The sequence below is a fragment of the Molossus molossus genome, unplaced genomic scaffold (assembly GCF_014108415.1).
Source record: "Molossus molossus isolate mMolMol1 unplaced genomic scaffold, mMolMol1.p scaffold_m16_p_16, whole genome shotgun sequence".
NCBI classification, from domain to species: Eukaryota; Metazoa; Chordata; class Mammalia; order Chiroptera; family Molossidae; genus Molossus; species Molossus molossus.
In genome coordinates this window covers 62,665,067-62,678,021 of record NW_023425351.1, presented here as the reverse complement: position 1 = coordinate 62,678,021, position 12,955 = coordinate 62,665,067, and the positions used below count along the sequence as shown (strand labels likewise).

Here is a 12,955-nt window from a genome sequence, read left to right as displayed (position 1 = left end):
CCGTCATGGCCAAGGAGCCTAGGGAGACATGCCCACAGCGTGAATGTGGATCCTGGGGCACAAAATGGACATTTAGGGAAAACTAAGGAAATCTGAATCAGGATGGACTTCAGTCAATGACCTATCAACACTGGTTCACTAATTGTAACAAAGATACCAGACTCACCTAAGATGTTCAGAATAAGGGAAACCAAGTGTGTGTGTGTGTGTGTGTGGGGGGGGGGCTTTATGAGAACTCAACTATCTTTGCACTTTCTCTGTAAATCTAAGACTGTTAAAATAATAAAGGTTATTTTTAAAAAGTCTTCAGCCCACCCCGTGCCCAAGTGTGCAGTTCCCACTCCTCCACCACACGTCTTAATCGCTGACCTGCGCTTTTGTGTATCCCTCAGAGGTTCAGTGAGCAAGTACTAGCAGGTGCCTCCCAAGGACACATTAGGATGCTCAAGGGGCCGACCACCCTTCCTCCAGCTACCTGGACCTCACAGCCTCCCGCTCCAGGGTCTCTCTCCACCCCCCACCCCTCCCATCTCTCTCAATCCCAGGAATTCTAGGGCTTTTTCCTAAGATAACATTTCCCCACTTCCTTACACTCATCACCATTCACCGCCCTTAACATCCCCCACATTATCTCCCAAGTTCTGGGTGATTTGAAAAAAAATTCCTCTCTCCGCACTTTATAATAAAACATTTATAGAAACAGAAACGTTGAAAGACTCGCTCGGTGACTATCGCACATCTACCACCCAAATCGACACTAGCTCGCAGTCTCCTGAACCTCTCCATCGCTCCGTCCTTAGGTCCGTGGGTCTATTTAAAGTACTTCGAGGTGTGGACAGCAGTACACTCCCCGAGCCCTTCATGCCTGTCATTTTTAATTCCTTTTTATTTTTAAGGTACAATTTACATAAAGCGAAATGTAAAAATCCTAAGTGTGCCTCAGTCGGGCTGATGTTGGATGGTACGCGGACGAGCATGTTTCAGTTAATAGTGAGGGGACCCCCCCCCCACCTCCCGTTGATGATCGTGGCCCAGGCTTCCCGGTACCACGAAGGTGTTTGCACCACGCACGTGTTTGCAGGAGCTGTGCCGGGGCAGGGGCGGGGCGGGGGCTTCCAGGCGCCGACGCGGGGGCTCAGGGTCGCGCCCGGCGCTGCGGGCGCCGGCGAGGAGAGTGGCCTCGGCCCGGGGCGCTGGGAGGGGCTGGGGACGCGGCTGGACGGCGTCTGCGGCGGGGCCGAAAGAGCGCGCGTGTTCGTGGGTGTTCGCGAATCCCGCGCACCTGCGCGCCCCCTCCGGCTCTTCGAGGCGGGGCGTGTCCCCGCGCAGCGCCGGCACGGCCGGGAGCGCAGGAGGTGCCCCAAAGTGCTCCCCGATCACAGATGCGCGATGCTCCGTGAAGATCGGCGCTGACTACTGCAGGAGGAAGCCCAGGCCTCGTGCGTCCCCACCCAGCGCAGCGGGCAGCAGTCCGGACGGACAGACAGGCCCGCGGGAGGGGAGCGCAGCGGCGGCGGGCGGGGAGCTCGGAGCGTCCTGGCCCGGCCGCGGGCGAGCGCAGCCGGCTCTCCGAGCATGCGCACAGGGCCGCCGCGCCAGCCTCATGACTGCACAGGCGGCGTCTGCCTCTAGGTGCCTCGTTAGCGCAGTAGGTAGCGCGTCAGTCTCATAATCTGAAGGTCGTGAGTTCGATCCTCACACGGGGCACAATACTTTTGTTCGTTCGAGGTCCGTGCCCCGCGGGGAAGGGGCATTTTGTTACCCCGTTTGTGGGCTGGAAGACACCGGCCGTCCTCACGCTTCCACTTTGGGGTCGCTGGCGTGTCGGCTGCAGCTCGGCCCTGCCTGTCCTTTCCGAAGTACGCGGCCCGGGGGGTTCACTGTCTAAAACCCCCCTTCTCTGCCCTGCTGCTCCGCAGGCTCCCGGCCTCCTGGGCCCGGGGGGAGGACCGGACCGAGGGCGATGCGTGGCGACACCGGGGGACGGGGCACCTGCACAAGACTGGCCCCCCCGGGTGGGTGGGACCCCGTGAGCCTCTTGGGAAGAACCCTGTCCTCACCACCTCCGTGCTGGGGCGGGGGGGTGCCCCGAGGAAGCACCCCTGCCTCCCACGCCCCACCGTTGGCCGTCGTGGGGGACGTGCACAGCCCGGGGGTAGTGAGCAGCTCATAGGTCATAAATTCACCCCTACATTCCACCTTCTAAGCCTTTGGGTACCTTCATCCACATCCTGCCAGGGAGAGTCTGGCATGTCAGTCTGACTAAGTAGAGGCCACCTTGCGTCCACATTTCTGTCAATTAACTTGGAGCTCCTTCCAAGTGCATGCGTGTGCCGGTTACCGTCTAGCTGCCTCTGCAACGATGCCCTCTTGGTACTGCTCCCCCAAATCGACTGGACCCTGCAAGCACTTCTTACAGTGTGCACCACGTTCAACTGGCCGTAGGGGGTGCTGCAGGACACGTAGGCGGAATGGGCGTCTCAGCTGCCCAGTGCGGTTTTGCTTCTTGTTCCTGTTTCATGGTTCATCAGCGGTGCGAGTGTGGAGGGACACCTAGTGGTGCTCTGCCCCAGCCTGTGCCCAGGCACAGTCTTAGTGACTTCACAGTCCCTGCCCAATGGCCACTTTACTGTAGGCCTCCCAACATGGGCATGGCATGTTCCAGGTCTAGTGCCAGCAGCAGTGCCCTGAATGCTCTGAGCACCTTGTGCCTTCCACTCTTGGTTTGCTTGTCCCCAGTGGGTGGTGTCCTGTGGCTCTCCCGCCATGGCCAGTGCTGGACAGTGTGCACACCACCCCCGACACTCAGGCTTCTGGGCCTTGACCCTATGTGCTGTCACCTAACAGCCTTGGATTGCTTGCACCCCAGACTTACTTCCTGAAGCCTGGGGCCTGTGGGCCAGCCCTGGCCTGGACAGCCTAGCAACCCCTCCACTCTCCAGTGGTCTGCAACCACTTCTCCTAGAGGTCTGCACCTGAGTCTGGGGAAGGCAGGGGCATCCCTTCCAAGTTTATCTTTCCTTTATTCTCCCTTAGTCCAAGACACCCTTTAGAATTCTCATTACATCTTTAGTTACTCCCCTATCACAGTTCAGTAACTTTTTATATTAAACTTTTCCTGTTCAAATTATCCTGTGGTTTGTCTCCTGATTGGACCCAGACTGATACAAGATTAAATATGAAGTCCAGAATCTGTGGTAAGTGCACCCATATGAATACATTAAGCCTTTGGCAGTCCTTATAAGTCATCATCACCACGGTAATGGTTAACATGGAACCACTGTGGAAAGGCCTTTGGCAAACGCTCAAATCTGGCTCAACATCAGAGAATTCTTACCAGAGAAAAAAATGTGTATGAACGCAATGCAAAAAGGCCTTTAACCAATTTAATAATTTATTCAACACCACTGGCTTCATACCGTAGAGAAACTCTTAAATGTAGTCCATGTGGACAGGGATTTAGCTAAAGCCCCAAATTTATCCCACACTGCAATCCACACCAGAGAGAAACCTCATGAACGTAATAAACATGAAAAGGCTTCAGCAACCTCCCTGCTTTAACAAACTCAAGGGAGTACTTGAGAGCAGCTTTTAGAATGTAGCCAGCGTGGGAATTTTCGCCAAGTTTAGTTTTTATTCAGTTCCCAGATTACTTACAGTGTAAAGAAACTGGGGTAAGGTTGAGGATATAATGTCGAGAAGCAGGGACAGAGCATCAGAAATGTATTTCATGAAATGCGATAACCTTTGAAATGCCAACCAAGCACCTATAGCCAGAGATGTTCAGACAAGTACCTGCTAAGGCAGGGACTTCATCAAGATTATTATTGGGAGAACTGTAGGCTCAGAAAATGAAGAGCAAAGGAATTTCTTCATTTGGTTGAGAATAAGCATAACTCACTTTCACTGGATGAACAGAAACTTAAAAATTATGAAATATTGTAATACTATTAAAAGAAGTGTGTGAGTAAGGTATAAATTCTAGTTAGAGGACCAGAAATAGAGGTCAGAAACTGGTAATATACAGCTGATTCTGGCCGGCAGAATCACATTTTATTTTTCAATTACAGTTGATATTATTTATAGTAGTTTCAGGTGGACAGCAGAGTGGTTAGACATTTATATACCTTACAAAGTGATCCCACAATAAGTCTCGTGTCCACCATAGCTCTTACAATATTAATGACTAGGTTCCCTATGCTGTACTTCTTGCATCCCTAAGAACCACAATATTTTAGAATTTGCATGCTTTTAGGTGAGCAAACAAATTCTAGTTCACCAAAGTTCCCATCATGCCCTATTTATTTTATATCCTGTGACTGTCTGCTGCCAATCACACCAGCCTGACCCATTAAGGCACCTTTGGAACTACCTGAACATGAACAAAAGGTTAAGCTGAGGCAAGTGCTCTTGGGAAGCCTTGCATGGTGACATTTTAAAACTTTGACAGTTGGCCAGAAAGAGCTTTCTGCTCACTGAAAATATCTGGTTTAGCATTAAGATTGTTTTGTGATCACCAGAAAAAAGAATTCCCACTACGTGTTGCTCATCACTCTCTGTCAAACACTGTGCACGAACTTGACGTACATCATCTTGTTTAATCCCCACACCAAGTCCAGGAGCGACTTCCACCCTCCTTTTGGAAACGGGTTCGAAGAAGTGATTTGGCCCGGACGGGTGCAGCTAGGCGCTGAGAAGGGAGGTGAGTGGTGCTGTCAGGAAGGACCCTGGGGCTGAGAACCAGGGGTCACTGTAGGGGAGACCCTGGGGGGGGCCAGCCGGCTGCAATTTCGGCCCCTCCACGCAGCCGGTGCTCTGGTCTCTCGGTCCTGGCTGTGTAGGTTGTTGAGATGGTTTCCTGCTCTTTATCTCGTTTTATCTTTGAAATAAACCCCCGTCAACTAAAGTTATGGAGGTTTATGCTGGTTCTTACAAACTGAGAGAGCCTAACAAGCTTTAATATCTTCAAATGTTTTTATTGTGAGAAGTACCGGAAGCCATTTACAAGCCAAAAAGCGTAAGAATTAAATAGAACACATAATTTTTATACACAAAGTTTTCCATACAAAGGGTTGATCTTTACAGGAATTTAAAATAAATAATCTAAAAATCAGTGTCACTGATTGCAAAACAGGTATTTCTCTCTCTGCCTCTTTCAAGGTGACCAGCCTCCTATGTGGCCAAAAGACGGGGCGCCTGACACCTGCTCCGGGCCTGCGCGGCGAGTCTCTGGCGGAGACTCCTCACTCTCTCCAGGAGATCCAGTTCCGTGCTGTCCCCCCGCTTTCCTCTCTGGTTTAAAGAACCTTGAAAACATAATTTAAAATCAACGACAGTTTAATTTTTCTGATGAGAGCAATGATACAGCACTTATTTTAAAGGTAAATGTGTTATAAAAATCAATAATGAAGTAAATTCTAAAAAACAAATTTCTTAAACAAAACCTGACATATTTATTACCTGGCCCTACGTGATTCCAGTTACAAACTAAATATTTATTTGTTGAACTGAATGAACACTATCGACAATTTACCCGCTCTTGTTTATTCAGCATTTTTCCGTTTGGAGATACAACTGTGTAGATGAGGAGCAGGGCCTGCACACAGAGAAGCCCGGGCTCTGCGACACACTGCGCTTCCTCACTGGGGCGAGCAAGGCGCTCCAAGTCGCCAAAACTGATACTGTGCACACCATCCCCACTTCCCACGGATGAAATAAAAATAATCAAATGCTTTTAACAGTGGCTAACACACGCGAGTCCAGAATCAAGATTAAAATATTACAATGTATCCACATGTAAGAGCCATTTCATACTGAGTTAGAGGGGCTAGCAGATGTTGGGATTTGAAAAAGTACCTTAAAAATACACTTCTCTGCAACTCAGTTACATATTCAAACAGCTTCAATTTCTGAAAACTACTTTTTTCTCCCAAGCAATACAATACAACTTTTATGCTTTTCCATTTTGCTGCCTAATAACCTAACCTTATCAAATGCTCTCAAGTCAATTTTTGAATTTAGAATTATCTAGCTGAAAGTTCTGATGTGTCGGAATAGTGAAGAGTTAAGAATCTTTTGTATTTTCATTTGACTTATGTACAGACTTCAAGTTTAATTCCTATTCGAACACAGAATTTATAGGTGATGAAAGCGTGACTTAGCCGAAATATTTTACACAACAGTGGATCCTCACGACCTGTTGGAGCTGGTCTTTAGGGGACAATATATAAAATTTTGTTCTAAAAACACTCAAAAGACCTTGTAAAATTCCACTTCATCTCTCTCTCTCTATTTTTTTCCATTTTTTGTTCAGACAGAGTGGGAGGGAGGGAGAGAGAGAGAAACATCAATGTGAAAGGGACACATCGAGTGATTGCCACCTGCACGACCCAACCAGGGCCGGGGACAAACTGCAACCGAGGTACATGCCCTTAGCGGGAACCGAACCCGGGTCTCTCAGGACCGCAGGCCGACGCTCTAACCGCTGAGCCAAACCGGCTGAGCCAAACCGGCTGAGCCAAACCAGCCAGGGCACTTCATCTATATTTTTATTGAAAAAGTCATTTCAAATAAAGTCTGAGTTTCCTGTCCCCTCCATCTCTCCTTTTAAAAAACTCACAGATACAGCCCTGGCCAGTTTGGCTCATCGGTTAGAGCATTGGCCTGCGGTCCGGAGAGACCCGGGTTCGGTTCCCGCTAAGGGCACGTACCTCGGTTGCAGTTTGTCCCTGGCCCTGGTCGGTGGTGCGGGTGGCAGCCACTCGATGTGTCCCTTCACGTCGATGTTTCTCTCTCTCTCTCCCTCCCACTCTATCTGTACAAAAAATGGAAAAATATCCTCGGGTGAGGATAAAAAACAAAACACAAAAAAACCCCTCACAGATACAGAGAACAGGCTGACAGCTGGGGGTGAGGGTGGGGGGCTGAGTGACACAGGTGAAGTAATTAAACAAAAGGCAAACAACCCACAGACACAGACAACAGCTTGGTGACGGCCAGGGGGAGGGTTGGGAGAGGCAGAAGAGGGTATAGGGGGATCAATGATGACGGAAGGAGACCACACAATGTAATATACAGATAATGTATTATAGAATTGCACACTGGAAACCTACTTAATTAACAATGTAACCCAATAAATTTAATAACAGACAAACAACCTGCCCCAAAACAAATCAAGTCCCTGACTGGAAATTAGTTCCCTCACGGGCTAGTGCTGTATCGCTGCGAGATGTTTCCAGCCCACCCCTTCCCAAACGAACACACTTCCAGTGAACCACGTCAAGGGACCAAAAGGCCCTGACACGAAGCCCTAGGCTCCAGCCCCGTGCCCTCGGCTGTCCCGGCCGCAGTGCCCACAGCGGACACGTTTCAGCGTTGTTGGAGGGAGCCCAGCTCAGAACAGAGGCAAGGACATTCAAGTAAGTAAGAGCTTTGAAAATTAACGCTGAGGTTTTCTTTCCACAAGGATGTAAAAATAGTTATGAATATCATTAATTTAGTTGGCGACAGACTTCTGTTGGAGCCTCCATCTGCGTTTTGGGCGGTGGTGTTGGTGCCCAAGCAATGGAGAAGCATTAACATTGTTTGGCAAACTTTCTAGACTTGGGTTCCGGTCTGATCCGACCGTTCCCCCGGCTGGAGATTTGAGACTCTTGCTGCCTCCCTTTCAGGATTTCCATCACCACTGCCCTGGGAAAGTGGCATCAACGTGCCATAAATTTAATTTAAGTCACAATTGCTTAAATATTGCTAAATCAATCTCAAATAACAGAAGACATCTTCCTTGTTTATCAGCTTACTCCGTGCGGAGGAATCCAGTTCAGAAACATCATTAAACTGTGCGGTTCCAGGCAAACAGCTGGAGGGGACCCGTCCGTTTAGGCATCTGGGAACCACTGTTACAAAGGTGAGGAGACAAACAGGATGTTTGGGAGTGAGTGGAAGCCTGTATTAATTCCAAATGGCCCCTAGTACATCAAATTGCCAAGGTTAAGAAGCCCCTTTTGCCCTGGCCGGTTTGGCTCAGCAGTTGGAGCGTTGGCCCGTGGACCAGAGACTCTCGGGTTCAATTCCGGTCAACGGCATGTATCTTGGCTGCGGTTTGGTCCCCAGCCTTGGTCAGGGTCATGTTGGAGGCAACCGATTTCTTCTCTCTCTCTCACATTGATGTTTCTCTCTCTCTCCCCCCTCCCACTCTGTCTGAAAATGAATGAAAGATACCCTCGGGTGAGGATTTGAAAGAAAAAAAAGCCCCTTACTTTTCTGTTCTGAGAATGATGGAAGAGCTGACACCAGTCAAAGGGCCAAGAAGTGCAGTTAGAAGTAAGAGCTGAGCAGAAGCTTTGGTAAATAAAGTACTTTAACTATAGCTGTTAGTCTAGAGATCCCAAACACTGATTGGAAGGGATTATGAAATGTAGTTAGCAAGCCTTCCCCAGACTAACTGTGAGCCGATCACAGCAGGCTTGAACCAGGCAGGGCAACCAGGCAGGGCCCAATCACAACAGACCGATAATCAGAACCACCAACAGGCACGTTCTACCTGCACCCTTCTGAGGGGGTCAGCAGAGCAGTGTTCTGCACCTAACTGGGACCCCCACCCCAATTTTTAATCACTCACTCTCCTCATTTCAGGAGTTACACCCACCCTTCAGCCGTGCTTTTACTGCTCCCGACTCCTACAGCTTTGCCCCAACAAGACACCGACGTCTTTTTGATTTTTCATCCTAATGTCACCTATGACTGTCCCTTCCTCTGCGCTCCCATACCTAGGGCTGTCTCCATGAGTCAGGCGAGAATGTCTGGGTTACACTCAGTAAGATGCCTTTTACCTGCTCTCCAGAGCTTTAGCTGATGGTTTTAACTGTTTTAGCTCAATGAGTCATTACGACAATTTGACTAATTACCAAATGACTAATTTGAATGGGTGTGGGGGATGAAATATGAGCGTCATCTTCAACTATTTGAAGGGCTGCCACGTGGCAGAGGCAGGAAATGTCATCTGCATTGCTCCAGAGAACAATTTCTAATGAGAGAATGAAACAGAAAAACAAGAAAAGCAGACTCAACCTTACGTGGGAAACAGCAACTTCTGAGTAAGACACTGGCAGAAAACGGAGAGGGCACCAAGCTCGCCAGCTCCGTAGCTACCCCGGCACAGGCTGGGGGCCACCACTCCGAGATGACTCACTTCTCAGACTCTGCTCTTCAGGTCTTGCCGAATCTGAGCTCTCCCAGGTCCTCGGCTCTCATCTGTGCTCAATCCACCCTGCCTGCGGCTGTTGCCTTCACCTTCCCGAAGGGCCACGTTGTAACTTTCAAATGGTGATGGTTCCCTGGCCCACAGCAGTGTCTCAGTGTGTCATCAGCACTCTTCCTGGCGCCTCCCTTCCGGGGCCTCAGCGACACAGCAATGCTGGGCGCTCTCATCAAAATGCCATCTCCCTAATTACAGCGGATTATCTTCCAGTTTTAGGATTAAATGACTGGTTTAATCTATACACCCTGATTAAGGATGAAAAATCCTTACACATTTACCTTTAGAAAATGGATGATTATCAAATTCTCTCTCATTGGTGAACTTTAGAAACGATTACAAGATGCAGGTAGCTTGGCGGGAAGACCACGGAGGCAGGAGAGCCAACGTACAGGGAGCCTGCTGGTGAGAGGGGCTTCCTGCAGTTTCTCCCTTTTTCTACTTCTAAATCCATAGTCTCTGAAAGTCTCAGATGTTTTTCTTTCTAGCGTAGGGGCAGTGTGGCAGGCTGGGGAGATGTGGAGCTCTGGGGTCTATGATATAAGCAGGCAGGCAGACAGACATGAGCAGAGCAGGAACATAGGCCAGAAGGTCACCAGGTGGAAAGCCCTCAAGTCCTTAGCAACGGGCAAAACTAGGCTGGGACCTTGCCCCCAGGGTGACTTTTACTCCACTAGCATATGGCAGGTCATGGGTTTAGACGTCCTGACCTTTCACATTACGGGGCATGTGGTTCAGGCCCTCCCCTGACCTTTCATCCCCTAGTATGTTGCTAGTCACATGGCTCAGATCTCCTTGGAGGACAGCCTCATACACGACTCCCATACGAGCCCTTGCACGACCACTCCCTTAAGCATTAAGTCCTGAGGACAATAAGGTTCTGACCCACATCAAATAATATTAAGAACAAAGCCTTGGGTCTGCTGACCAAAGTTTTGGTTAAACTACAGATGACATTCAGGTCTCAGCTGTTTCAGCTCCAGGCCCAGAAAAGCAGCAAAACCAGATGGGGAGATGCCACGGCTGATGTCAGAACCAGATGCGATGGCCAGTAGCCCCCTGCCCTCAAGGACACGCCTGGGAAGCTGATGAATATTCTATTGAGACCCTCCCCGGGACCCGCCCTAAGACCCCTGCTTCAGAGAGTGGACAAACCCTCAGACGGAGGGCCCAGGCTCCCCTTCCCAGTCACGTGACCTTTGCCATTCTTTTTCCTAACTTCCAAGGGCCCTTCTTCTGCATTTGTAACTTGTTTACTGAGCCCATGATGCTCAGCTGTCTCACTTCTACCTTTGTGACTTTCCAAATAAACTTTTGCTTGTATTTGAGTCTTGCATCTGAATTCTTTCTTAGCCGTAACTCAAGTACCGAGGTTGCTGAATGGAGGTCTAATCGCCGGTGACATTTTGGTGTTGTTTTCCTGCTGACAGGTAATATCTTCTGCAAGCCAGTTTTTAGTATTTAATTTGCGCAGAGTGACTGACATTTCATTCCCCACGTCCCCCAAGTGCCCTGGGTGCTATCTGGGACCTCAATCTAAAGTATGAGAGGTAATCAGGGGTTTCAAAAGTAGGTATAATTAAATGATGAGAGCATTTAACCTAACCTGTGTTTTTACTTTTCAAATTTGTGAACTATTAACGTAATGCACACAGCAGCATTATTCATAAGAGCCAAAAAGTGGACACAACCCAAATGTCCACCAACTGATAAATGGATAAATAAAATGGGAATATCCATATAATGAAATATTATTCAGCAATAAAAAAAAGTGAAATACTGATGGTTGAGTCTCAAAACATTATGCTAGGTAAAAGAAGCCAGACAAAAAACCATACACTATAGGATTCCATTTGTATGAAACTTCCTGAATAGGCCAATCTATGCAGACAGGAAGCAGGTTAGTGGTTGCCGGGGTGGGGTCTAGGGAACAGGGGAGAGTGACAGGAATCTGTCAGAGACTACAATTGGGTATGGGGTTTATTTTGGGGTGCTGGAAATGTTCTAAAATTGTGGTAATGGTTACATAACTGATAAATGGTAATACAATACCAATGAATTGTAACTTGAAACAGATGAATGGTATGGCATGTAAATTACATATCAATAAGGCTGTTATTAAAAGAAAGTAGTAATTACATTATAAAAGACCAAAACAATTCAAAATACAGTACAATAAGTTTCCCGCATCCATACTTCATTATAAATGATAATTTGCCTTTTCAGTGGATGCCATTGTAAGGCTTATACCTGTAAGTTTCCTTGTGCTACTTTCGTATATCATTGTGCTGAGGAACAGCTATTGGCAAAGCGCACATTTTTACTAAAATAAACTAGAAATGGCACTTTGGGAACAATCATAGTCTAATACACTAAGGGGATGCCAAGGACCCCAGAACAACGGAACGAGACAGAATTCCACAGGACGGCTGAGAGATTTTTCTCGATGGAGCTGTTTTTAACAGGCCACCTCTCAGCCCCTCCTTCTGACCAAAAAAAGTGACGAGGGATTCCTTTCAGCTGAGCAATCATTTGAATAAAAGTGCCCAAATCCACCTCCAGGATAGTACAGCCACCGCAGTCAATGGTGCGGTCAGGAACACCAGGAGAGGCGCCAGGAGAGGCGCCAGGAGAGGCGCCAGGAGAGGCGCCAGGAGAGGCGCCAGGACGAGAGGCAGCAGGGACTCACCTTTGCCACGCGGCTGCTCCGCCTGCCCTAAAGCATCCTGTGTCTCCTTCTCCAGAAACCACTTTCTAGATGCATCCGAAAGGGCAGAGGCTTTCTTTTCTGATTTCAACTGAAAGTCTTTTTCTTCAGCTTCCTGCCACTAAATATAAGTGGAAAAAAAAAAGTCACAGAAAAAGTTGTGGTGAGGCAAGTTCCTGCAGTGGATGAAGCCCGTTCCCGCTATGCCGCTTCCTTGGGTAGTCCCCAGGCACCTGTTCGGCCCTAGGGCACCTGGGTGCCCGCCCTGCCCAGGCAGCTGAAGAACCCAGAGAGCAGAGGACCTCTGACGTCACTCAGTGCCCAGTGCCTTGTGCACACCAGCAGGTCCCAACTGTCACTGAATGAACGATTCACTTCAATACACTGCAAATCTCAAGTCTCAGAAGATTAAGCTTTAGTTTCCAAAATTAATGGCAACTGTTTCATTTACTTTGCTATGTCTTAATAATAAATTCTACAAAATTCAGAGAATAAATTTTCTTTAGCTTTATTGGGAAATAACTGGATAAGTCACTAAGTGTGAGGCACACAGCATGCCGGTGTGATTTACACATACTGGGAGACGATTACCACAGGGTCAGCTAAGTCCGTCTCATTTAGATACAAAAATGGAAGAAGTGTTTTCCTTGTGATGGGAACTTTCAGGATTTACTCTCTGGACAGCTTTCCTCTCTCACAGCGGCTGGTAGCCACAGCCCTCATGTCGTGGGGAGTGAATCTCTGCCCAGCTCTGGGACACTTAATGGCTACAGGGAAGTCAAGTAACCTCTATTAGCCCCTATTTTCTTCTTCCTAAAATGAGAAAACAAAAATCTTACAATTAGCTTAAAGCAGTGGTTCTCAACCTTCCTAATGCCGTGACCCTTTGATACAGTTCCTCATGCTGTGGTGACCCCCAACCATAAAATTATTTCCGTTGCTACTTCATACCTGTAATTTTGCTACTGTTATGAATCGCCATCGGAAATATG

At 48.3% G+C, this 12,955-nt stretch overlaps 1 protein-coding gene and 1 non-coding gene across 2 annotated transcripts in view; one reads left to right on the top strand and one right to left on the bottom strand.

Annotated features, from left to right (window-relative positions):
- Positions 1 to 1,634: 1,634 nt before the first annotated feature.
- On the top strand, positions 1,635 to 1,707 carry TRNAM-CAU. The gene has a single exon. It is a non-coding gene; the product is annotated as a tRNA-Met (tRNA).
- A 3,450-nt stretch (positions 1,708 to 5,157) lies between these two features.
- The window catches only part of TBC1D31 (TBC1 domain family member 31), a 56,525-nt gene continuing 48,727 nt past the window's right edge, over positions 5,158 to 12,955 (bottom strand). Inside the window, exons 20-21 of the mRNA XM_036264157.1 lie at positions 11,946 to 12,084; positions 5,158 to 5,306 (exon numbers count right to left, since the gene is read on the bottom strand). Of these exons, the coding sequence (XP_036120050.1) occupies positions 5,173 to 5,306; positions 11,946 to 12,084 (273 nt within the window). The 3' untranslated portion in view covers positions 5,158 to 5,172. The remainder of the gene's footprint in view (positions 5,307 to 11,945; positions 12,085 to 12,955) is intronic.